At 32.8% G+C, this 26,108-nt stretch overlaps 1 protein-coding gene across 4 annotated transcripts in view; it reads right to left on the bottom strand.

Moving 5' to 3' along the window:
• Nucleotides 1–2,083: 2,083 nt before the first annotated feature.
• Nucleotides 2,084–26,108, bottom strand: part of 5-HT2A (5-hydroxytryptamine receptor 2A) — an 809,891-nt gene continuing 785,866 nt past the window's right edge. For all 4 annotated transcript variants that reach the window (XM_075379873.1, XM_075379875.1, XM_075379874.1 and 1 more), the window contains 4 exons: nt 18,238–18,489; nt 11,195–11,467; nt 6,024–6,293; nt 2,084–3,482 (listed from right to left, as the gene is read on the bottom strand). In XM_075379873.1, the coding sequence (XP_075235988.1) occupies nt 6,050–6,293; nt 11,195–11,467; nt 18,238–18,489 (769 nt within the window). In that variant the 3' untranslated portion in view covers nt 2,084–3,482; nt 6,024–6,049. The remainder of the gene's footprint in view (nt 3,483–6,023; nt 6,294–11,194; nt 11,468–18,237; nt 18,490–26,108) is intronic.

Below are 26,108 nucleotides of genomic sequence, written 5' to 3'. Positions count from 1 at the left end.
AAATACCTTAACCATATTTCAAAAATTATTATTTTTTTTAATAAATTTACTAACCTTATTAAATTTATTACAAGATAACCATATTATTATAGGTCTGGTTGCTTGCTTACTGGAATAGTATACATATATACGAGTATTATGGGAAACTGAAATGTAATGGTCACTGGATCATATTTTGGAAAAACAAACATTGTACAAAGCAACAGATATATTTTGTAGTTTCATTCCCCTATTCTATCATTCCAAAACTTGTTGACCTACACCTGCCTCTTATTTTGTTCAGTCACCATTTTTATGAAGTTAAGTATACCTGTTATGTCAATACATTTAAAAACAACATGCAGTTACTAAACTTCCAAGAGGAAAAAGTGAATATTGATCAACATTGATCATCATTTAAAAAACTGTTTAGAGCAATGAAAATATTGTTCGAAGGAAGTGAATACATGTGCAATAAAATTTTGTGAATTAGAAGGTGGTAAAGCAAATATTGAAGTAGAACCTTGTACTGGTCAATTTTTTTGACTGATGAGAAACACCAAAATGAGGTAAATTAATCAATTTAAAATGACCATAGCATCACACAACAAGTCCTCCTAGATAGACAAATCAAAAGAATGTGTAGGATGTATTATTGCATGATAGACCTATGTAAAAATCTATTTCAGGTGATTTCTGTTAAAACTCATAGAAAAGAACAGACAACGTAAGGAATGCTATGAACATTTCAATGTTTTTGAAATGTTATTGTGATGAGTGAAATGACTTCCTTTTCAGTATGGTGGAAGACAAAATTCCATCGAAATTAAAAAAAACATTGTGAAAACAAATGATGACTGACCTAGAGGAGCAAGGTAAATTCCTATACCCAACCTTATTTAATTTAAATGTTAAAGTGGTTCTTTTTCAGAATATAACAATCACTTTTTTCAACTATGCTTACATAATTTTCATTTTTTAAGATTTTAAAATATTTTCCCATTTTTTTCCTGTTTAGCCTCCAGGAATCACCACCAGATATTACTTCAGAGGATGAATGATGATGTATGAGTGTAAGTGAAGTGTAGTCTTGTAAATTATCACGTTGACCATTTCTGAGATGTGTTGTTAATTGAAAATGTGTGGTTAATTGAAACCCAACCACCAAAGTACACTGGTTAGTATCCATGATCTAGTATTCAAATCCATATAAATGTAAATGCCTTTAGGGTAACTAGGATTTGAATATTGGAACTCTTGACTTCAAAATCAGCTGATTCGTAAAGAAGTGTTCACCGCTTGATCAACCCAGTGAATCAAATTAAAAAATAATTTTACCGTTTGCAGAGAAATTATAATCTAACCAAACTTAATCTATGCTTGCTTCACTTGTTAAACTTGACTAGCAAGTGAAGCAGTTAAACTTGACTAGCAAGTGAAGCACTAATTATGTATTTATAATTAGTTACTTTTTCACAATCTGAAAAAATTAAAATTATATGTACATTCTTTATAAAAACTGAAAAAAGTGGCTGTTAAAACAACTGTTAAAAGCTATGATTGAAATTGTTACAAGAGGATGAAGAGTTCATCTGGATAAGAAATATTTCAGCTATCTAAGGGATAAATTAACTTTTGTGGAAAAAAAATTTATCCTTTGAGTAGAATTTTGAAACCTGGCATCTATCTGAGATCTGTATCCTCCTGACTTCTTGATCAATTGTGTACAAAATTAAAACGTTTTAAAATGTTCAAAATGAACATATACAGAAATACATATATGAAGTACATATCAAAATGAACATATATACAGAAATGTTTTAAAATTTCTGTATACAGAAATTATGGTTTCATATTTCACAAATATTGGTCCTTCGATTATTGTGTTAAAAAAAAACGAAAAAAAAACAGGCCAACATACATATATCATTTTATTTTGCTCATGCACACACATCATTCCAGAATTTTCAATGTCAAAATAATGCTTTTAGTTAAAAGGGGTTGTGAGACTCAAGATCTTCAAAAATTCCAATAAATAAAATTTGATCAATTAACATATTTTTCAATATATTACATAGTCAAGAAAGTAAAATCTATAAATAAATATAAATAAAATATAAATTTTAATATTTATGATTCTTAAACAATATGTGTTAAATAACAAGGTACAAGATGCTGGGAAAGATACATATGATATACTTTTTATTACTCTATCATGCTTGTTATAACAATAAAAAAAAAAATTAGCATTAAAAAAGATAATATAACATGTTTATATACAATGAGATATTAAAAAAAAAAAAAACAAAATATGTTCTTCCACAAATTTATTTAAAAAATGACAACAGCTGTTTTGGTTATGAACAGAAACAGTAACATCTAAGAAACAGGAACAGTAACATCTTGGCTTTTCATCCGATGAAAGGTCGAGACGTGAGTGGTAGCAACTAAGCCTTTCAACCGGACGTCCTGGGTTCGAATCATGGTCAGGCATGGCATTTCACACATTACAAATCATTCATCTCATCCTCTGAAGCGATACTTATTGGTGGTCCTGGAGACTAAAAAAAACATCTAAGGAAGGAAGTTACTGTGAACCAAAACAGCTGTAATGATTTTTTAAAATAAGATTTTGTGAAAATCAAATAATATACATATTTTGCTTATTTTCTTTTTGTTATGAAGGATTTTCTTAAGTAATGGCTTCATCCATCGATTATTTATAACGAAGTACATACAGTATTACTTATATTTACATATAATGGCATAACACATTTAAGAAATAATTACAATAATTAATATTACAGAGTAACATGTATTATGGTGCTAATAATAGCAATACACACAATGATATTTGCAAAACATTCAACATGAATACTGTACTAATCATAATACTGTGAAACTATATTGAGTACTGTAGTCAAGAAATATATATATTTTATAATTATTTATAAAAATACAGTTTATCACACATATTAACATTTATATTATGTACACAAATCACAGCTGTTTTTATTTACTAACTTATTAAATTATTTTTAAACAAATATTCTCCAATTAATTTTTTTTATATTTTTTTTTTAATAAAATTAAAAAAAAATAAATTGATGAATTTTAATCTCCCTGTATTTTCTAATTAATTTTAATATTATTATTAACCACTTAATCAGTTTTATAACACCAAAATAAATTCTTATAACATATTATTCTGAGTTGAAATCCTGATCAGGCTCAGTATTTTTTACACGCACTGCAAAGTTTATCTTCAATTATTAGTAATAAAAAAAAAAAAATCTATAATTGTGCATCAGTTTTTTATATCTCTAGAATCAATAAATGTTCATAAATATTAAAATGGTAACCTCCATGGTAGAATTGTAATGTTTAATCTTTCTTTTTAATGGAAGGTCACAGATTTAAATCCTTTTCAGTCTTGCCAATTTTTCATTTGTTAAAAATTTTCATTTTATATTCCACATACAAGTTTATATGTTGAAGAAAATCTATAAAAAAAAAGAAAAAAAAGATTTTTTTTTGTACATGTTTATACTGACAATCGCCAACTATAGATATTTAAAATCTTAAATGTTTTGTTTGTGATAGATTTAGTTGGTATCTTAACAAAAAATTTGTTATTTATAACAGTTTTTAGCATAATTGTTTTTTACGTTCAAAAATACAATTTGTTTAAATTATTATTTATTTATTATATGGTATATAAGTGTGTTGTATCAAAGAAATTAAAACTAAACATTAAAACAAGTATATATATATATATATATATATATATATATATATATATATATATATATATATATATATAATATTTACGTTATTATAATTATAAATTTCAATACAATCTTGTGGATTTCCTTTGTATGCTCGCTGTGGAGCACTTAATTAGATGTTTAGCAGTTTGGAATTGCCCACTACAGTCAGAACCAACGTAGGTTACATGCCCCATTGTAGGGAGAAGATTTAATAGTAGATGGCAAAGCACTATATGTGGATGCTGCTTGGTCTTGTTCCTGCGTACTTTGTTTTGTTATGATTTCTTGTTAGTGTTGTATTTGCTTTATTAGTGTTATATAGTTTTGGTTTTTGTTATTTTATTTTAATGTTTTTGAGTTATTCCGTGTTTGTGATGCACGTGAACTCACTTTCCCTTTTGGGTAGGTAGGCGATTCATTTCCTTCAACGACTGTAGTTTTCAGTCTTGCTTGAGATTAGATGAGTGTTTTGTTATTTTTAGTAATAGTTACACTGATGGTAATTGCTTGTGGCATTCGTATTGGTGGCATTCTCGGTCAGGTGACTGAGAAATGTTATATGACGAGGTTTAAAAGATGACCTCCAATAAAGCCCATCAGGGCAAGGTACAGAAGGAATGGTTGAAGGGTGTTTTCCCCTAGGGGATCAGGATTTTTATATGTGTAATTTATAATTTTAACTGCTGATGATGAAGTATTGACTTCAAAAGTGCTACAGTTGGTAAGCACCTCTTATTTTTTAAAGTATTATATTTGGTGGTTTTGATTTTATAATTTTATTATTGACTAAATATAATTAGTCTTTGCGTTTTTGTTGTGACAGTTTAAAAACATCTATATCCTGTATAATGTAACTGATATATGTACCACAAACATATGTACCATATATATATATGTTTATATATAAACTTCTTTGTTTTTATCCTCACAATTAAATGACAAAAAATATATCATTAACCATCAGGTAGAATACCGATCGTAATTCTGTGGTTTGTTGTTATATATTTCAAAGCACAGAATCAATCAAAGCACAGATCACGCAACGTCAAAGCATCTAAAAACATTTGTTGCTTTGCTTATATATTACACAAAAATACCATCCGACAGTCAAATGTTATATTTGACTGTTACATTTTACAATTCAAGAAATATAATTACTTTAAAAATACAAATTTATGTAATGACACACCCAACCAAATCTTATAATTTCAAAATATTTTCACTTTTATTTACATTCAACTTCAATGAAGATGGACGACACATATGTTGTATCATCTGAGCATGATGTTGTACGGCAAACTTTTTAATTCAGCAGATATATATGTATATTTGGAATGCGACTGATAAATGTTTGAATTTGAATTGCATCTACCCATTATATTATTATATTTTTTGTTTTCAATTATATTCTAAATAGGAATCTAATTAAAAAATCTGCAAGTATTTGTTGATTCCAGGAAACTGGCATTTATATTGAAAAATTTTAAGATAAATGCTATGGAAACAAGTTTGTCGGGTCATCTTCCACCAATTATTTCACCTACCTATTTAAAAAAGTGAATATTGGTTTACCCCAATATTCACTTTTTCTGCTGGGAAAAAAAATAATTTTTCCATCTTGATATTCTCTTTATTTGTAATTGTATTTTAGAAACAATATGTTAGCTGTTTTTTAACTTATAGGTACTTCAAACATTAAACTATTATGTAAGCATCACATATAAAATTGTGCCCAGTAGTTAGTCCACAATGATCCTCCCTCCACTAGATCACATTAAGAATGTACTCAGCAAGTCCTAACATTCACAGTACGCAGTGAAATGGGGGAAAAAAGGGCTCAAGGGAAATAAAAACTGGTGGGTAGTAGGAAAAAAATCTAACTTCAGAAAAACTTCAATAAAAGATTAAAAACTCACCCGGAGAAAAATTCAAAGACAATTCAAGGTAGAATGCACCTTAATCCTGGCCTTAATCTCTCAAGAGATTAGGGCATTTTTTTCCCAGATGGGAGATGCTTATTACTTATGAATTATTTGGCATTGACCAATTTGGTTTTATGTTGTTTTTCTTCCAGATATTAAAGAGCTATCAAAGTACAGAAGGTGTAAGGTATTCCTTCTACAACAAGGCTGCTCATCTTTGTCTGGTGTGTAGAAGCACCAAACTGGCATTTAATCAAACACAAAACGAGAGTGATTCAATCCAATAGGATGAAAAAAATTACTACTTGAAAAAAAATAAAATTATGGATAAAAAAATTATTACCAACTGTACCTGAAACTCAGTGAAATAACAAAAAATTAACACTCTTCATGTCTTTCATTTATAACAAAATTTTCAGGTGTTCTTGCAGCAAGATACGAAGATGTAGTTGAAGATGGTGTTAGAAGAGGTGTACCTTGTAATGAAAGAGTTAACGGCAATGCTGCTGCACCAGCTGCTGCTGAAGATGGAGTTTCAACTAATGCTGAACTTCTATAATGCTCACTAACTGATCTATAACGTGGCGCTCTAGCCAATCTTTGACAATGACATTTTAAAAGCCTGTAAATTTTAATATATTTTATTATGAGAGCAGAACTAATTAATTAAATTAATAATTCAAACAATCAAAATATGTATTTTTGGTTTTCATAAAATTCTAAGTAAAAGGTTTTATTTCTTATTTTTGAAGTATAAGAATAAAATTAAATTATAATAACATTTGAATAGATTATGTTTAATTTAAAAAATGCGGACAACACAGTTCTAGAACTTTACCGTTGTGCAGTTTTTTTCTGATGCACATCTTACACAAATAATTTAATTAAAAATATTTATCATTTTATTTAAATATAATATTTTTCTACAACCCCTGTACGTCAGTGCTACGCTAGCATCCATTGTGGTGACAGGGGTACTATTGAAGCAGTATATCCACTTAGCCACTAGTTTGAGCACTTTTTGGGGTAGGAGTGAGATTTTGCAAAATTTTTTTTGCAAATATTATTTTTTAATTTTTAACAGATGCGTCTAAGATAAATAAGACCTTAATTAGGCAAAATCTTGAGATGCTGAGGGTGACCTTACCCTACAGCTTCATCCCTTGATCCTTGGTCATTAAGTTGAAAATTGAATGGCATCAATGCCCATACACAAAAGTAATCTGACCAAGTTTGGTCAATATCGGTCCAGTAGTTCTGGAGATATAAGGTATATATATATATATATATATATATATATATATATTTATAATTATATAGCCATATATATATTTATTTATTTATATTAGATAAAGAACAAATAGATAAGCCATTACACAAATAAAATAAAGAAACTGGCTCAACGTTTGCCTGGATAAATCTAGGGAAACTACGCAAACATTTTAATAAGACCAACTCAGAAAATATAAAATAGATTAATTATAAATTTATTAAAAAATAATTGTACTTTAAGTCGATATTAATTATTTTAAATATCAACACATGTAACAATATTAAAGTAAATACATGAAAAGATTAAAAAAATAAAAAATAATTTACAATTCAAAAGGAGTTAATGAAAATTATTTGAGCATGTACATGAACCAGAAGCAATAAATTCAGGGTGCTTTTAAAAATTTTTTAGTAAGTAATACTTAAAAACTCATAGATAGAGTAATATACAGAGTGATTCATGTAGAATGTAAGAAACTTCAGAACATACTCTACTGATAAAAATAAACAATAAAAGTTCATTATGTCTGTATCTTTGCATTTTTTAAACAGTTTCAAAAAATCCTTTTTTAATTTATTGTCACCAGTTGGGTATTATTTTCTTAAAATTATTTGGATACGTAATTATTTCACTCCTGGAAAAATGCCAAACTCAATCCTCAGAAATTTAAATAACGTCAAATGGGGAAACTATAACAGAGTTAAAAAGGAAACATTATCTCCGTTACTTGAAACAAATATAAATGTAATGGCTTATCTACTAGTGGAAAACTTGAATGGCACATGGATGAAGAGAAAATAAATAATTTCGAAGAAGTTTCAAATCTGGGAAAATCCTTAGATCAATTACATTAAGAGCTGATACGAGTAGGTGTCAAGTACAGGGCACAACTTACTGATACATTAATAAAAGTAATTCTGAGTTCAATTGTATTTTTAATCACTGTATATGTTTGGAAAAGAATAAAAACGCAAAATAATACTCCCATCATGCTCAAATTTCATTAAATCCTACACAAGTATAGAAATCAGTTTTTTTTTGATTTAACTATGAATTATAAAATTATAAATAAATATTTTTACATAAAAATACGGAAAAAAAAGTTGGTTATTGTTTACAATAAAAAGAAATTATTTTATCATAATGATACAAATAGAGCTTAAAATAATTGAATTGAAAGAATTTCCAACTTTTCTTCTTTTAATATCAATAAAAAAAAAAATCCAATAAAAGAACTATACATTTTTTTATTAACTTTATAACAATTTATCAATTATTACAGAGAATAAGTATGAGGGCGGTTTGGAAAGTTCGCGGCCTGATACAGAGACACAGCTAGTAGGTCCAAATGGCGATTTGTAGTTAATGTAATATCCCGTTAGATGGCATACTAAACAGTTTCCAACTGTCTTCTCAGTTATTTAATTGTTGCAGTTAAAAGGTAATAAACTTGTGCAAAAGGGATAAAATCGAAATTCCAGCAGTAATAGAATATTTCTTTGTGAAAGATATAAATCCGACAGATATAAAAAAAAGGAGTTAGATTCAACATTAAATGAATCTTCTCCATCGTTTTTGACCGTAAGAAAGTGGGCAGCAGAATTAAAACACGGTTAAACCTCCATCTTTGATGACGAGCGTTCAGCACGTCCTGCAACAACCACGACCGATGTAAACATCGCAAAAATCCACAATGCGGTATTAAAAGATCGACGATTGAAGATACACGAGCTTGCAGAAATATCGGTAGATCGTACTCAACAACATTTTACACGAGCATTTAGGTATCAGCTCGATGGGTGCCGCGTTTGTTAACGGTTGACCAGAAACACACTCGAATGAACATTTCTCAGCAGTGTTTGGACATGTTCAACCGTAATTCAACTGAATTTTTGCGACGTTTCATTACTGCTGATGAAATGTGGATTCATTATTACTGCTCTGAGACGAAGCAATAGTCCAAAGAGTGGGTCGAAACCGGTCGAAGTGCTCCAAAGAAGGCAAAAAGTGTTCGATCAGCGGGAAAAGTCATGACCACAGTATTTTTGGGATGTTCGTAGTGTGGTGCTCATAGAATATCTGGAAAAAGGAAAAGCAATTACCGATAATATTACGCAGCATTGTTGGAGCAATTGAAGGAGGCTATTAAGACAAACGTTCACATTCGGGCAAGAAAAGATGCTTTTTCAGCATGACAACTCACAGCTGTACACATCCCCTGTTGTTGTTATTAAAATTCACGAACTGCGCTTCGAACTGCTTCCACATTCACTATATTCGCCAGAATTAGCTCCGAGTAATTATTTCCTGTTCCTGAATTTGAAGGAATGGCTTGGTGGATGAAAATTTGCCTCAAATGACGAGGTCATAGCTAAGACAGACGTTTTTTTGCAAAGCTTGAGAAATTGTATTTTATTGGAAGAATAAATAAGGTGGATAAACGATGGACTAAGTGTATAACTTTAAAAAGTGACTATGTTCAAAGATAAAAATAATTTGGTAAGAAATTTTGTGTTTTCTTTCTCAGGTCGCGAACTTTCAGAATTGTAGATTTTAACAAAAAACAAATGATGTTTGAAAAAAATAAAATTAAAAAAAATTGTTTGATAAAAATATAATAAAGAATAAAATCTACGAGAGGTTATTTCTAAAGTAAAGACCGTTTCATTGTAAACATGTTTTTGTGAAAACTTTATAAATATTTGTTTATTTCTCTTAAACTACATACATTATAACCACATGAATTAAGACGTTCATCGTAGCGGTCACCAGCTTCAATGTACCCTCGTCGTATTCTTCAGCCGCCAGTCCTTTTAGCCACTGATCAACAGCATTTTTATGTTCATTGTCATACGCCAATTGCTTACCACTCAAAAATTCTTTCCATTTCCCAAACAAATGGTAATCACAAGCAGCTAAGTCCATAGCACATGGTGGGTGATCGTGAATTTCCCATCCTAATGTTCACAGTAAATCACATATAGGACCCGAAATATGTGGATGTGCATATCGTGGAGCAGGACGACGCCCATTGGTCAGCCGCCCTCGTTGCCGATTTTCAATGGCCCGCCGTACGTAGAGTATCGCAAATGGCTTCTGCATCTATAGTCGTTCCACACGGCATGAAATCAATCAGCAGAATACTAAACCGATCCCAAAAGACTGTGGCCATCAGTTTGCGTCCAAATGGCGGTGGCTTGACGTCTGTCCTTTTGGGTGGAAATCGAGGATTACAATACACATACGACTGCCGTTTTCTCTCTGGCGTGTAATAAAAAATCCATATTTCATCGCCGGTAACAATCGAATTAAGGAACTCATCTTTTTTTTTCTGTATAGCGCATCAAAAATTCCAAAGCAGATCCCATTCGGACTTCTTTGTGACATTCCGTTAAGACATGCGGTACCCAACGTGCAGAAACCTTTCTGAAGCGTTAATGGTCGTGAACAATATGACCGATAACAGCTGTTGAAACATCAGGAAAAAGAAAGGCCAAGTCGGAAATCGTTGAACGATGATCTTTTCTGATTTCATCAATGTCGAGTATCAACAAGTTCTCGGTGATTACCCGAGGGCCTTCCCTAACGTTCTTCATCGTGCACATTACTTCTGTTATTTCTAAGCCTTTCACACCATTTTCGGACGTTTATTTCATTCATTACATTATCACCGTACACAGCAACCAACTGCCTATGAATTTCAGCAGGCTTAACATTTTGATGATTTAAAAAACGTATGACTCCACATATTTCACAGTCGACGGCAACATCGATTTTCCTATTAATTTTATAACGTAATAACTCACACGTACGTAATCAAAGATACTACAACGCGACAACTTGCAAACAACAATGCAGTGTATACATTAATAGCGTGCCATTAACGATGCAGGTTCACCAACCTTAAGGAGAGAAATTTCCCAACGGTTTTTACTTTAGAGATATCCCTCGTAGTATGTAAAATAGAAACAATTTTTTAAGAAATGAATTTTATGAAAAATTTACTTAATAGACGTTTGAAAATTTAATAGATGCGGTTACAAAATAAAATGTATATTTCTAAAAAAAAATCTTCAAATTGTTGACAATAAAATATTCAAATATTATTTATGTTGTAACTCATCAAATTATTAATTTAATCATTACTAGTAACTAATGTGAATCAAGCGTTCTAAATCAAATATTAACAAACATATACATGTACAGTAATTAATTTGAAAAGAATAAAACAGATATATTAAAAATATTACCTGATAAATGCCGTACGAAAAGTTTTATTAAATATTGTATAGATAATAGGATTAATCGTCGATGAGACATATCCTAACCACAGACATAAATTGATCACATGATCTGGTACAGGACATTCTGGACATGCAGCAAATAAGATATTCAATAAAAAGAATGGTGTCCAACAGAATACAAATGTAAAAAATACAAGACCGAGTACTTTAGATGCTTTTTGTTCTGTAGCTACGACGTTTGCAGTCATACCATGACGTTTATTTCTGCTGTTTAAAAATCTGTAAATAAATACATAATATAAATTACTGTTAACAGGTTTACATTATTATCATCGGCTTGAATTTCCATCCCTAGATAAGGTCCTTCCAAATTTTTTTCTACTTTATTCTATACTGTGCCATTGTCAAACATTCTAAAGCTTCTTTACCTCTCCCTACCCCTGTTTAATTCACTTACCGTGTTTCTTTTCCGCTTTTATATTTTATCTAGTGTGTCAATTTGTATTCTCTTGATGTACTCTTTCTTTTTCCCTACTTTGTTCCATCTCTTTCCGCATTACTTTCAATCTTTACTTTCATTTGATAAAAAAATTATTTAAGATTACAAACCCGTAATAAAAATTAATAAAAATATATTTATATAGCGTACTTGTAAATACAGAGGTGTGAAAATTATAACAATAATTGTGATTTTTTTAGTTTTTTGCATTCTACTTTTAAATAAAAGTAATATTTTATGACATACTAGCAGAACTGGCACTGCTTCGCTATTGCTATATATATATATATATATATATATATATATATATATATAGAGAGAGAGAGAGAGAGAGAAAGAGTGTGAGTGGGAGAGAGAGAGTTTAAATGAACACAATTAAAATGTTGATTAAAAAAATTAAAAAACTGAACTTCATAAATTTTACCTTTCACTTACTCTCCTTCCCCTTTACCCTTTCCAACTTCTCCCTTTCAGCCTTCTCCCTCACACCTCTCACAGTTTCCTTTTTACCCTTTCCCGTTTTCCCTTTTTCTCTTTCCACGTATTCCCCTTTTCCCCGTTTTCAATTTTCCCCTTTTTCCCTTTTGCTCGCATGTAAATCGGTCCATTAGTTTTTTGGTTTTTAGCGGACATACATACGAACATGCCTTTTATATATATATATATATATATATATATATTAGATAATATATATAATATATATATATATATATATACATATTAGAATAAAAAAGTCTTTTTGTATATTTGTTTGTTTTGTAAATATCTCGACACCGGCACCACTTAGCGGGTATAATTTTTGCAAAAATATTTCTTTTCACGTAACTAATATTCATATTCTGAATATGAACCAAATCAGTCTATATATATATAATTTTTTGAAATATCTCGACGCCAGCGCCACCTAGCGGGTCCAAACTAATTCAGAAACCTTCCTTGGCTGCGTCCAACCATTCCCCAAAGTTTCGTCGCTATCGGATAGAACGGTTTAGGAAGGCATAAGAGACATACAGACTGACAAACATTCATTTTTATATATATATAGATTTCTTTTTACTTGTTGGTGTCATTTATTTTTCATCTCTTTAAGAATTTGCTATATATATTTTTTTAAATTTGAGTGGTTTCAATGCATTTAGAAAAATCTTTTATTGAAATATGTTACATTGTCATTACTGAATAGAAAAATTCAGCTGGTTAATAGGTGATTTTCAAAGCTTTATGTTTTAGTGTTTTATCATTATTTTATATTGTTACAGGTTACCAGGAGACTATTTGTGTAATTTTTACAGTTTTAATAATTATAATACAAACTGTTTATGTTTATGGTGGAGTGGTAATGTGTCTTCCTTTCATCCTGGGGTTCCAGTTTGGAATCCCATTTAGGTGTAACTTTTTTCATACGCTATAAAATTTCATTTTCATATTATACTTCTTTGTACAAGTTTCAAAGCTTCTGTAGTAAATTAATGAATTAATTCATAAAAAAAATAAGGAAAAATAAATAAATAGTTATTGAAATAAATTGAAAAATAAGATTATACTTAAGAATTATTTATAAAAATGCTACTTAAGAACTAATTATTAACTAAAAAATATGGGTCGTGCTTTGATTGGTAAGCAATCATCATTAGTAAATATCGGGGAGGGGAAATTATAGATAAGAAAATAAATAAATGTAAATAGAATAAATAATAATTACAATAAATAAAATAACTTCATGATTTCCTAGAAAAAGCTATGCACTTCTGGCTACTGATGGTTTCACTGTTAACAGATAACTACTTAGAAAGAAAATTAAGTGAAACATATGTATTTATATAAATAAAGAATTGTATAAAAAAATATTTTACTTTTTGAGTAAAATTTTATTATACGGGACCGATTTATTTATTTATTTGTCGTGTGTATATATGTGCATAAATGTGTCCAAAATATTAATACTAAACATTCAAACAATTATAATAAAAATTATATATAAAATTTACAATAGTGTAATTATAAATTTTAGCGTAGCTACAACCCACCGGGTTGGACTAGTGGTGAACTTGTCATTGCAAATCAGCTGATTTCGAAGACAAGAATTTTAAGGTTCAAATACTAGTAGAGGCTTACTTTTATAGAGATTTGAAGACTAGATCGTGGATACCGGTGAACTTTAGCGGTCGGGTTTCAATTAACTACACATCTCAGGATCGGTCGACTGAGACTGTGTCCAAGACTACATTTCATTTACATTCATTAATATTCTCATTGATCCTCTGAAGTAATACCTTACGGTAGTTCTAGAGGCTAAACAGAAAAAGAAAGGATAGCTACAAATTAAAATTCTGTTTTTTCAGGCATTTGACTCCAGGTGATCTAGTACAATATATAGGGTGTCCGATAATGATCCCGATACGAGGCTGAACGTACCACAGTTGTTAGGGAACTCGAGAGAGTGGACTTTTTCTTTGATCTGCGTGTCAACTGGAAGAGTAGCAGAGAATGGACTATTGCGGCTGGCTTCCTTCGATTCCTACTATTCCCTGAGCAGGACAGCCGTCCTGCTCAGGGCGAGGAATAGTAGGTATAGTAGAGTAGGTATAGTATAGTAGCTGAAGGGGTATAGTAGAGTAGTACCTCGGGTGGCAAGGGACCGCCTAGGCAGTTGTTGGCCGGAGGTAGGCGTATTGGCGTCGAGCCACGGTCGGATAGAAATTGTGGTGATTATTTGAATGTTAGTCGGCAGAACGGCGACTGCACTACCGAGGGCGTAGTTTCTATGCAGCCGTGATGTGTAGCGGCATCTCGAAGACGGTTGAAGAAAGTAAATGTCTCGCGGGACTCTGCGATGGAGCTGAGTGGGAGTAGAAGATCTGTCCGCCTCTCCCTTGTAGACCAGACCGGAGTCCGTAAATTAACCTAAAGTCAGGGGTACGAAACGAAGTAGAGTTCACTAAGGGAACTAGGTCTAAATTTCCTTGTTGCGAACAACATTTTTGGTGGTATGTTGTTGTTAATTTGTCTCGAATTTTTAGACATTTACTAGAAATTGGCTCATTAAAAGTTCGGCGAGGGTTCGTGCTTCCGCGAGCTCGGTTATCTAGTTCAGAGGGTAACGATGTAGGACGTTCAAGATGTTAGGACGAGGCCTACAGCGAAGGCAAAAGCCGAGTTTAAAAATTACCGATGTAAATGTCTACCGAGGCATCGACATTGGTGGCATCCCAACGAGGCCTGACTTATTACTATGAGATGTAAAAAGTTAGCAACCGGAAGCGTCACAAGGCGGGTGTCTTCTCCCTACGGGGTTGGGATGTGTGCCATAAAGATGGAACACTTCATATCTGAAAGGGCGGTTATTGATAAATTTAATATGCGATAATGCAGATTGAATGTCTGTTGTCATCGGTTTAAATTTTATCGGCTTTTCTATTCTGATTAGATAGTTACTGAAGTAATCTTTTAGGCGGTGATTGTTAGGTGTAATCTGAAATACTGACGATTGAATATGTTTAATTTTTATTGGCTTTTTTATTTTGATTAGAATGGTAGTGAATAATCTGTGAGGTCGGTGAATGTTAACCTTTTACCGGACAATCACGGAATTTTCCGACATAGCCAATGTGCACGAAAAGGACTTTTGTCGGAATAGTCCATCGTTTCGATTTAGTTCATCATTATTCCGCAATGCTGTACAACGCTAGTGAAGAGTTTTCGTGGCATTGTTGGTATTTTTATGTTGCGTAACAGCTTGTACGGCGTTTTATTTACATGACTAATTTTATGAGTATTTTTACACGTTTATTTCGGATTGTAGCTGTTGCTTTGTGATTCAATAATGCGTATACACTTTATATTTGTAAACTGGACGGGTAGTTTTCAGGTTTTCTTTATAACAGCTTTACGTATGATTTTTTTTTATATTTGACATGGCATTTACTTCCATAAATAAATATTTTGATATTTTAGACCGGTTGCAATTTGATTGCCGTAGTGATAGTGATAGTTTAGATCATATGTGCGAAGACACATAATTGTTGTGATTATTTGACGATGATTATGATAATGAGGTCGGTGCAGGTGATGCAGATAGGCATATTCAAAGACATACAAGTACTATCGAATGGGTAAATTACCATCGATCTGATTTCATTTGAAGACCCTCCGATTTTACTGGACAATCAGGTATAAATATTGTTATTCCTGATCCAAATGACATATTTAGTATTTTTAAACTTTTTATAACCGGTGAATCGGTTGATATAATTACAAACCAAACAAACGTATATGCAGATAATTTTCTGTCAAATAAAGTTCTGTAGCAGTTTCCACGATTTCAAGGGTGGAATCCAACAAATAGAAATGTAATACTTTTACTAACTGTAGTCTGCATTTTGCGCGGAATGATCTGGAAGCTAGAGAAAATAAAACTATTATACAAAAAGAAAAAAAAAAACATTATTTTCAACTCCAGGTTTTTCGTCTTTTATGGAAAAAAAAGTTTGAAATTTTTATCTAGATTTCTACATTTTTCAAATATTAGTGTTGCACCTCAAAAAAGAAAAAAAGTTTACAAAATTAATCCTGTCTTAGAATATGCAAATGAAAACACTTCTATTTATACACCAGAATGGAATGTAGCTATTGATGAAAGCCTTTTGTTGTAGAACGGTCTGTGAGTTTCATCCGGTTATCAGAATAAAACGAGCTAGATTTGAAATCAAAACCTATGTTTTGTCTGAATGAAAGTCAGGATACATTTATAAGTTACTTTTATGTACCGGAAGTGAAACAGTACTAATCCGTAACGCAAATTATGGGCATGCAACAAACGTTGAACTTACTCTGATGCATGATGTGCTTCAAAAGGTATATTGTGTGTATTCCGACAAATTTCCATTGTCCTCCAGAGTCACCTACTGTTTTGAAAGATAAACAGATTGAACCGGCGGGAACTGTAAAGCGTAATAGAAAAGGTGTCCCTAAGGATTTTGTAAAACAAAAATTGAAGAAAAATGAAATGACAGCATCGAATGAAAAGTCCGGTCAAACGATGCGATTGAAGTGATGTGATAAAAGGGATATGCTATGTTTGTCAACTCAACAACAAGTTCTTCCGGTTGAGGTAAGAAGAAAAGGGCAAAATGTCATCATCCTTCAGTTATAAATGATGACAACATTTCTGTGGGGGTGTTGATAAAAGGGATCAGATGGTTGGAACATACCCCTTTGAACGAAAAGACACAAAATTTGGTAAAAAAAGGAATTCAAACACCTTCTAAATATGTGAACTGAATACGTACATATTTTGCACCAAAAATATGGAGGACAGTACATCCTTCTGCAATTTAAAGAGGCTTTGGTGGAAGCGATTGTCGAAAAACATTTTTTAGCCTAACCAAAAACAGGAAGAACATCACTAGAAGAGGATTCTGTGAGGTGTAAGGAAAGTTTTTTCCAAAGTATGTACTTACAAACGGGCAAATGCTTGAAGAAGATGCGTGGTGTGTTTACACTATAAAAATCTTGAGATTGAGATCACTTGATTGAATTTTATCACGTTTGATTCATAAACCGTTAAAATCTATTTTAACATTTTGTTCTTTATAAATTTAGTGAACACAAGAAAGGAGTCAAATACTAATTAAAAACTGAAGATTGGAAGAGTATAGAAGAGATTAAGATGTAGTGAATCGCAATGATAAATTGAAATGGCAAAGGAAGCCTTTTTTAGAAAAAAAACTACTCTGCAGCTACATGGAACTAAATGTAAGGAAGAGATTGGTAAAGTGTTATGTTTGGAGTATATTTTTGTACGGTAGTGAAACACAGACATTGGGGAAAGAGGAAAATGATAAGATTAAGGTATTGAGATGTGGATCTGGAGGAGGATGGAGAAGATAAAATGAGTGAACGGAGTAAGTTACGTACAAGTATTAAGAAGAATAAATGAAGATAGAACAATACTGGCGACTATCAGAAGAAGAAAACGAAACTGGATCAGGAATATAATTAGGGAAAAGGAATAATAAATAAAATTCTTGATGGCTTTATTGAAGGTGAAAAAAGAAGAGGAACAAGTTAATAAATGACATAAAGAATAGTGAACGTAATGATGAAATGAAAAGAAAAGCACGAGAGATAAACAGATTGAGACTATAGTGGTGCCAGAAAACCATATGATAATGATGATAATCAAAAGGATAACAACGTTAAAAAAGATGTAATTTAATATTATTCAATTTTTTGTTTGTTATTTAACAAATGCAATATCAACTTATCTAGACTGGATATGAAAGAAATTCGGTGATGGTATGAAGCTAAAAATTTCATTTCATTACTCAAATTTCTTTAAAAATTTAAACAATTCATTATTTCAGATGTGTCGTAAATATAAATTGGATAATGGAATAGTACAACAGAGATAAAAAAAAAAAAAAAAAAAAAAAAAAAAAAAAAAAAAAAAAATAAAAATAGAACATGAGAACAGAATAAACACTAATAATGATAATAAAGTACAAATGATCTGAGAAGAAAACTACAAATTATATTTTCTTTTTTTTACCTTAAATTTATTGTAGAAGGGGTCATGCTAAGATGTAATCGAAGACTTCTAAGACGATAGTTTCTAGTCTCTCGTGAGATACTATCAGGTGTTTGTGTACTTCTATCAGATTTCCCTTTCTTTTTTAGAAAATAATAACGTTTTTTATTTTTAACATTACCAGGATTACTTTGACCACTTCCCCTTCTGCCGCCATTTATTAATGAAATTTGTTGTTGCTGTTGCTGTTGCTGATTATATGCTGCAGTATATCTGTAAATTAAGAAAAAAAAACATAACAAATATATAAGTAATACTAGCGCTAGTATTTCAAATTTTTTAAAACAGATTACAATCATAAAACTAATCGTACAAAGTATTTATAAACTGGTTGCAGTGAGCAAATAACTTTATAAATTTATTCAGTTGAACAGATTATTTTATAATTTTTGGTATGGAACAGAATATACTAGAATTCTCGTATGTTAGAGATTTATGTTAAGATTTTTTATGGTATTTTCAAAAGTATTATACCACGGATATCTCTAAACTAAAGACCGGTGGGAAATTTCTCTCCTTAAGGTTGCTGAAGCTGTGTCGTTCATGGCCACGCTAATAATGTACACATTGCATTGTTGTCTGTAAGTTGTCGCGTTGTAGTACCTTTGATTACGTACGTGTGAGTTATTACGTTATAAAATGAATAGGAAAATCGATGGTGCCGCCAAAATACGTGGTCATACGTTGTTTTAAATCATCAAAACGATAAAGGGCTGAAATTCATAGGCAGTCGGTTCCTGTGTACGGTGATAATGTAATGAATGAAAGAAACTCCGAAAATGGTACGAAAGGTTTAGAAATAATAGAATTAATGTGCACGATGAAGAACGTTAGGGAAGGCCCTCGGGTAATCACCGAGGACTTGATACGCGTCATTGATGAAATCAGAAAAGATCGTCAACGATTTCCGATCTGGCTCTTCTTTTTCCTTTCTGTTACAACAGCTGTTATCGGTCTCATTGTTCATGACCGTTTAGGCTTCAGAAAGGTTTGTGCACATCGGGTGCTGTACGTCTTAACGGAACGTCACAGAAAAATTCAAATGGGATCTGCTTTGGAATTTTTGATGCGCTACACAGAAAAAGGTGATGCATTCCTTAATTCAATTGTTACTGTCGATGAAACATGGATTTTTCACTTAATTTAATTGTTACCAGTACCAATTTAATTGTTGATTTCGTATAATACGTCATAAAGAAAACGGCAGTCAAATGAATAACGTCATCCTTGATCACCAACCAGACCGACAAAGGTCAAGCTAAAGTCATTTGGATGCAAACTGAGGATCACAGTCTTTTGGGATCGGTTTGGCATACTGCTGATCGATTTCACGCCGCGTGGAACGACTATCGATGAAGAAGCCTATTGCAAAATTCTACGTAAGTTACGGCGCGCCGTTGGGGGGAAATTGAAAGAATTTTTTAGTGGTAAACAATTGGCGGATGACGATGAACAAAAAATGCTGTTAATCAGCGGCTAAATGAACTGACGGCAGAAAAATACGACGAGGGTATATTGAAACTGGTGTATCGCTACGATAAATGTCTTAATTCATGTGGCGATTATATAGAGAAGTAGTGTAAGGTATGTAGTTTAATAGAAATAGAACATATTTATATAGTTTTCAGAATAAATTTTATTTTTAGTTATTTTATTTTAGTTATCGGTCACATTGTTCACGACCATTTACGCTTCAGAAAGGTTTCTGCACGTTGGGTGCCGCACGTCTTAACGGAACGTCACAAAAAAGTCCGAATGGGATCTGCTTTGGAATTTTTGATGTGCTACACAGGAAAAGGTGATGAATTCCTTAATTCTATTGTTACTGTCGATGAAACATGGATTTTGTGTTACACGCCAGAGATAAAATGACAATCAAGTGAATGGCGTCATCCTCAATCACCAATCAAACCGTCAAGCGCACCCATTTGGACGCAAAGTGATAGCCACAGTCTTTTGGGATCGGTTTGGCATACTGCTGATCGATTTCATACCACGTGGGACGACTATAAATGTAGAAGCCTACTGCGAAATTTACGTAAGTAACGGCGCGCCATTCAAAATCGGCGACGTGGGTGGCTCACCGACGACGTTGTCTTGCTGCACGATAATGCACGTCCACATGTTGCGGGTCCGATACGTGATTTACTGAGAACATGTGGATGGTATATTTACGATCACCCACCATATAGTCCGGACTTAGCTCCTTCTGATTACCATTTGTATGGAATGAAAAGAATTTTTGAGTGGTAAGCGATTCGCGGGTGACTATGAACTTAAAAATGCTGTTAATCAGCGGCTAAATCGACTGGCGAAGGATATGACGAGGTTATATTGAAGCTGGTGTATCGCTACGATAAATATCTTAATTCATGTGGCGATTATATACAGAAGTAGTATAAGGTATGTGGTTTAAGAGAAATATAAATATTTCAGAAAATCTTTTTACAATGAAACGGTCTTTACTTTAGAACCTCTCGTACTATTTGATAAATTGATATAAAAGTTTATGACTGTTCTGGTTGCTCAGCTTTCTCCCATTATATGTTCTTTTTTGGTTGTTTTTGCGCAGCGCACTTGTGGGAGGAAACGGCAGGATGTAGAAGGAATGGGAACCCTGCTAATAAAAAAAAAGTATTATTTGAAACTTGCGCCACTTAAAAATAAAAGACTTTTTTTACTTTCTATTCTTCCATAACTATTTGTGTGATCATACAAATTTAGATTATGACATCGGAATTACGCTATGAAATTACAAATTCTTTCACTGCTGTCTGAATTCAAATACTGCATCTACGTATAGTTGTCTTAAAATGGCTAACGGAAGTATATAATGACCTTGATTTTTCTTCGTGAAAATAAATAATTCTATTAAAGCTGCAAAACAGTGTAAACTAGGAAGGATTTAGTTTCTGTCAGTCGTTTTTTGTTTCACTGATATTTTCGATATGCTTTTCTGTTATATGTTATTTTTCACGTTAAATGTTTAACGTTCAAAAAATTGCAAAAATCGTTAAATGTTTCTACGTTAATTATTCCGCGTTAACGGGCATTACACGAAGGTTTTTGCTGCTGTTCTAATGCCTTTTCAGTTTCCTATATTCTACTTGGTGCCTACTTTCTATCCGCCTTTGGGTGGAAAGGCAGGGTGTAAAGAAGCTTGGGGGTACTGTTAAAAGAAATTTAAAAATAATTATTATTTTCTACATCTCTGGTTCTAACTTTTATAGGTTATACAAGAAGAAGTATACAAATAAAGTAAACCGTTTCTTTGTAAGTTTTACCTATGAAGAAATGTGCGGTATTACATTTAGTCGCATGGCCAGATGGGGGGTGAAAATGAATTTTCTTTCCATTATGAGATATGAGGGATAAAAAAATACCATTCATGTAAATTGAGGTTTCCCGTCTAGATAACGCTATAGCAGGTATTACAATCGATCCGATTTGGGCATATGCGATTTTCACGTTTTCACATTTAAAAAACCCAAAAAACTTGATGGTAATTTTCCACATGCTAATTTTCGTATGTACGTATTTGGCCTCTAAATCATCATTAGAACTACTGGACCGATTTTTGACTAAACTTGGTCAGATTACTTCTATACATGAGACATTGATGCCGTTAAATTTTAATCTTAAAAGTTCTGAAGAGTAAGGTCACCCTCAGTATCTCGAAATTTCGCCTAATTAAAGTCATATTTTTCTTAGGCGCATTTGCTAAAAATTAAAAAATAATATTCGAAAAAAATTTGCATTCGCACCCCCATCCCAAAAAATGCTGTTGTAATCATCTGCTATGTTGTGACGTCACAGGTAAGCGGTAGAATTAACTCGATCTGGCTGGGTCTCGAACTCGATCGCCCGGTTGACTCGATACCTATTGCGTTAACCCTCACGGCTACACCAGTCTGTCGACCGTACGAGCGAGATTTGTTCTATGTAAGTTATGAAATTACATTAGTATAGTTTGTGCTACCGCTACTACCGCCACATCCGTACAAAATACGGTATGCGCGTGCGTTTTAGTTAGAATCATTAAATTAAATTAACAGAAAAATATTATATTATTGATTAAGTTTTGTGTGTGTGTGTGTGTGTGTGTGTGTGTGTGTGTGTGTGCGCGTGTGTGTGTGTGTGTGTGTGTGTGTGTGTGTGTGTAAGCATCCGTTAGAAACAATCCAGAGTTGTAGGACTTTCCTGGAACGCGGTTTATATTATATATATATATATATATATATATATATATATAGAGGCCTATGTATAAAGTTCTGGAAATTTCATTGGATCTTCAGTGAAAATTGATGTATTGTATCTGAAGTTGTGCATTTATCTGAAGTTAAAGTTATGAAGAATTTTAATGAAGATCTGTTGTTTCTTATGTTTTTTGACTTCAAAAGTTGAATAAAACAGGTCCCAGAACTGTGGCTCCCGTATTTTTCTTGAAATTCATTTTAAAACAGACGAATTCGGTAATAAAAACAAATTTCTTTGGGTTTGATATATATAATAACATTATTAAACGACTAATAAATGGGTAAAGTCTATCATAAAAATTTGTACATAATTTAAATCTAAGAAAATTGATGTAATAGTCTATGAAAAATAAAAAAGTCAACTTTGATTATTATTATTTTTTTTTATATGTATTTATTATTAAAATGTTTACACGGTTCGGTAATTTATTAAATCACATTAATTTTTAATTACTTGCCAACGGAGATATTTAGTGACGTACGGTTGACACCATTGGGTTCCGCATAATCTCTTCTAATACGACATGTTCTTGGATTTTTGATATCTCGTTTAGTTTTCGTGTAACTGTTGAGTGCACTTTTTTAAGTCTTCGTAGCGATTTTTGTAATGTGCGATTTCTGGGAGAAACAACGTAACATATTGTGTGAAAGCGGGAAAAACTTTCACAGAAACTTTTCAACCTTTGAAACAAGCTTACCGAGATGATGATGCTGTGGGTCGTACGCAATGATACGAATGGTTTTCACCTGTTTCAAAGCGTCGTCAGTCGATTGAAGATGACCCTCGACCAGGAAGGCCTTCGACTCCAACTGATGACACTCGCGTTCATAAAACAACGCTGTGGTATGTGCAAATCGCCGATTGGCTGTCAGAGAACTGGCAGAAGAGGTTAACATCTCGATCGGGTCATGCCGTGACATTTTGACTGAAAAATTGAACATGCATCGAGTCGCAGAAAAGTTTGTTCCTCGTTTGATGACCGAACGGCAGAAAGAACATCGAATCGATGTTTGTCGGCAACCTCTTGAACAAGCCGATGACGATGAAACATTCACGCAAAGGATCATAACGGGAGACGAAAGCCGGGAAACGAAAGCACTCTATTTTTTCGATTTTAATGACATTTTGAATTTTTGTCTTAAGGTGAAACAACGAACCGTGCGTACTATCAAGGCGTTTTACAACGGTTACGTGAAAAAATCCTCAATAAAGAGACCGGAGTTGTGGCGATACAACTCCTGGTTCTTTCATCACGATGATGTGCTCGCACACTCAGCTTCGTCAATTCGTCAGTTTTGTGCAGAAAATCAGATGTTTGTCCTCCCTAAGTGTCCTTACTCGCCAGACCTGGCTCCTTGTGAATTTTCTTATATCCGAAATTAATATCAGTAATAAAAGGACGCCGTTTTGAGACTATTGATGACATTAAAGCAAATTCGTCACCGACGTTATAGGCCATTTCAAATGAAGCTATCCAAGACTGCTTCGCGAAGTGGAAACACCTTTGGGAAAAGTGTGTGAGTAGGGGATGGAAGTACTTTGAAAGGGACAAGGACCGATAATCTGTAAAATTAATAATGAACTTAAAAAAAAAAAAGTTGGGTTATTTTCTGAACAGACCTCGTATATCACCATTACATAAGCGTAATAAATAACTAAAAATGATGATAAGTTAAGCATTTTGTTAAGATGCTTTAAAGCGAAATAATAAGATTCAATTTTTTTACGGATAAAATCAATTTGATCATCCCACGAGAATTTGTTGCGTAATAAAATGCCCAGAAATTTCGCTTTGTGTACAACAGAAATACTATATCATTAATGGGAATTCTATCCATTTGATCAGCGATGTAACCTCTTATTGAAAAGATTACTTAAATTGAAAATCATAAATTTAAATGAAAGGGATAACGTAATAAAGGACAGATGTAATAATCAGCTGAAAGAAAAGTAAAAAAGTTGACTCCTCGACGGCCGTTCGGAAAGTTCTCGGGCTGATAAACAAAACAAAAGATTTTTCAGAACTTTTTTTAGTTTTCAACGTACCTCATCTTGCAAATTGATTAATTTAAACCAACGACATTACTTACTTTTTTAATACACTCAATATAACGTGATTTATTGTCCAACTGTGCAAAATAAGTGGTTGTTTCAGTCTTATCAAATCACCTTCAGTGAACTTCACTCAGCAACTCGTTTCTACAAATTTGAGAGAACTAAGTAATCGCTGGGAGCCAAATTCAGCATGTGGAAGCACTTATAAGGGGAGGTTTTGGATTTTTTAAGCAATAATCCAAGACGTGTGTAGACGCATTATCGTGTTGAAAAATTACTTTCTTTTTGACCAGATGTGAACGTTTAACATGATAGTATCCTTCAATCGGTCTAGTAGTGAAACGTAATACTCCCGGTGATAATCCTGCCTTTCCCAAGTAGTTATTTAGCATTACATCAATAAAATCCCAAACAACCGAAGCCATGACTTTTTCTATAGATGGAACCGTTTTCACTTTCTTTGGCGCAATTTACCTTCTCCACTCACTTTTTGATCTTTGACTTGTTATCTTGCATTCGTATTTCATCTGCTCTTGTGAAATGTTGAAGAAACTAAGCGTTTAAATTAATCTAGATACTCTTATATCTATTTCGACTGTTAGATTGAGGAATCGGTGTTCCATGTGTTCTTTTGTTGTTCTCATTTTAACACAGAAATACAGGTGATGGATGCCATTGGAAGAGACGTTATATTTGAACCGGAGGAACTAATAGGGATTATGCTGTATGGTGAAGAATATTGGTCTGCCGCTACCGGATTTTCAAGAGCAGTAATGACGAAATTACACAATATCGAGGAAAATCGTAGACCAAGAAGGGATCTCGGAGGATGCGGAGGAGGACAGGAGTGCCTACGGGGTTCCCCGTACGTGTGGGGGTCGCCTGGGTACGATTAGGCCGTGGTCACCCCGCTCCCGCGCCCGATGGTGACCCGTGAGGTAAGTATGCTGTAGTATTCGATTGCCTGTACCCACCGGATTGTTCTAGTAGTGAACGCGTCTTCCCAAATCAGCTGATTTGGAAGTCGAGAGTTCCAGCAATCAAGTCCTAGTAAAATCAGTTATTTTTACACGGATTTGAATACTAGATCGTGAATACTGATGTTCTTTGGTGGTTGGGTTTCAATTAACCATACATCTCAGGAATGGTCGAAGACTGTACAAGACTACACTTCATTTACACTCATACATATCAGCCTCTGAAGTATTCTGAAAGTTAATTATCGGAGGCTAAACAGGAAAGAGAAAGAAAGTGTTCAATTGCCTGTGAGGTGTTTGTTTATGTGATTGGATGTGACTGATTGATGTGATGTGATGTATGGAGTGGGCGGCATGAGGTATGTATTCTGGAGTGATGATCGGATGTCGTGGAATTTGTGGTGTAATTTTAGTCTGATGTGAGGTACCTTGTGGGTGTGTGAGGTCGGTGTCTATTGATTGTAGTGTCTGAATGTGTGTGAAGGCGTAATTCTACCTTCCTGAAGTAATGCACACCAGCTGTACCAGGAAGGATGGGTAGTC

Source organism: Lycorma delicatula, chromosome 12, assembly GCF_047948215.1.
Source record: "Lycorma delicatula isolate Av1 chromosome 12, ASM4794821v1, whole genome shotgun sequence".
Classification (NCBI taxonomy): Eukaryota; Metazoa; Arthropoda; class Insecta; order Hemiptera; family Fulgoridae; genus Lycorma; species Lycorma delicatula.
Note: the sequence above shows the minus strand (reverse complement) of the source record. Positions and strands in the feature narration are given on the sequence as shown.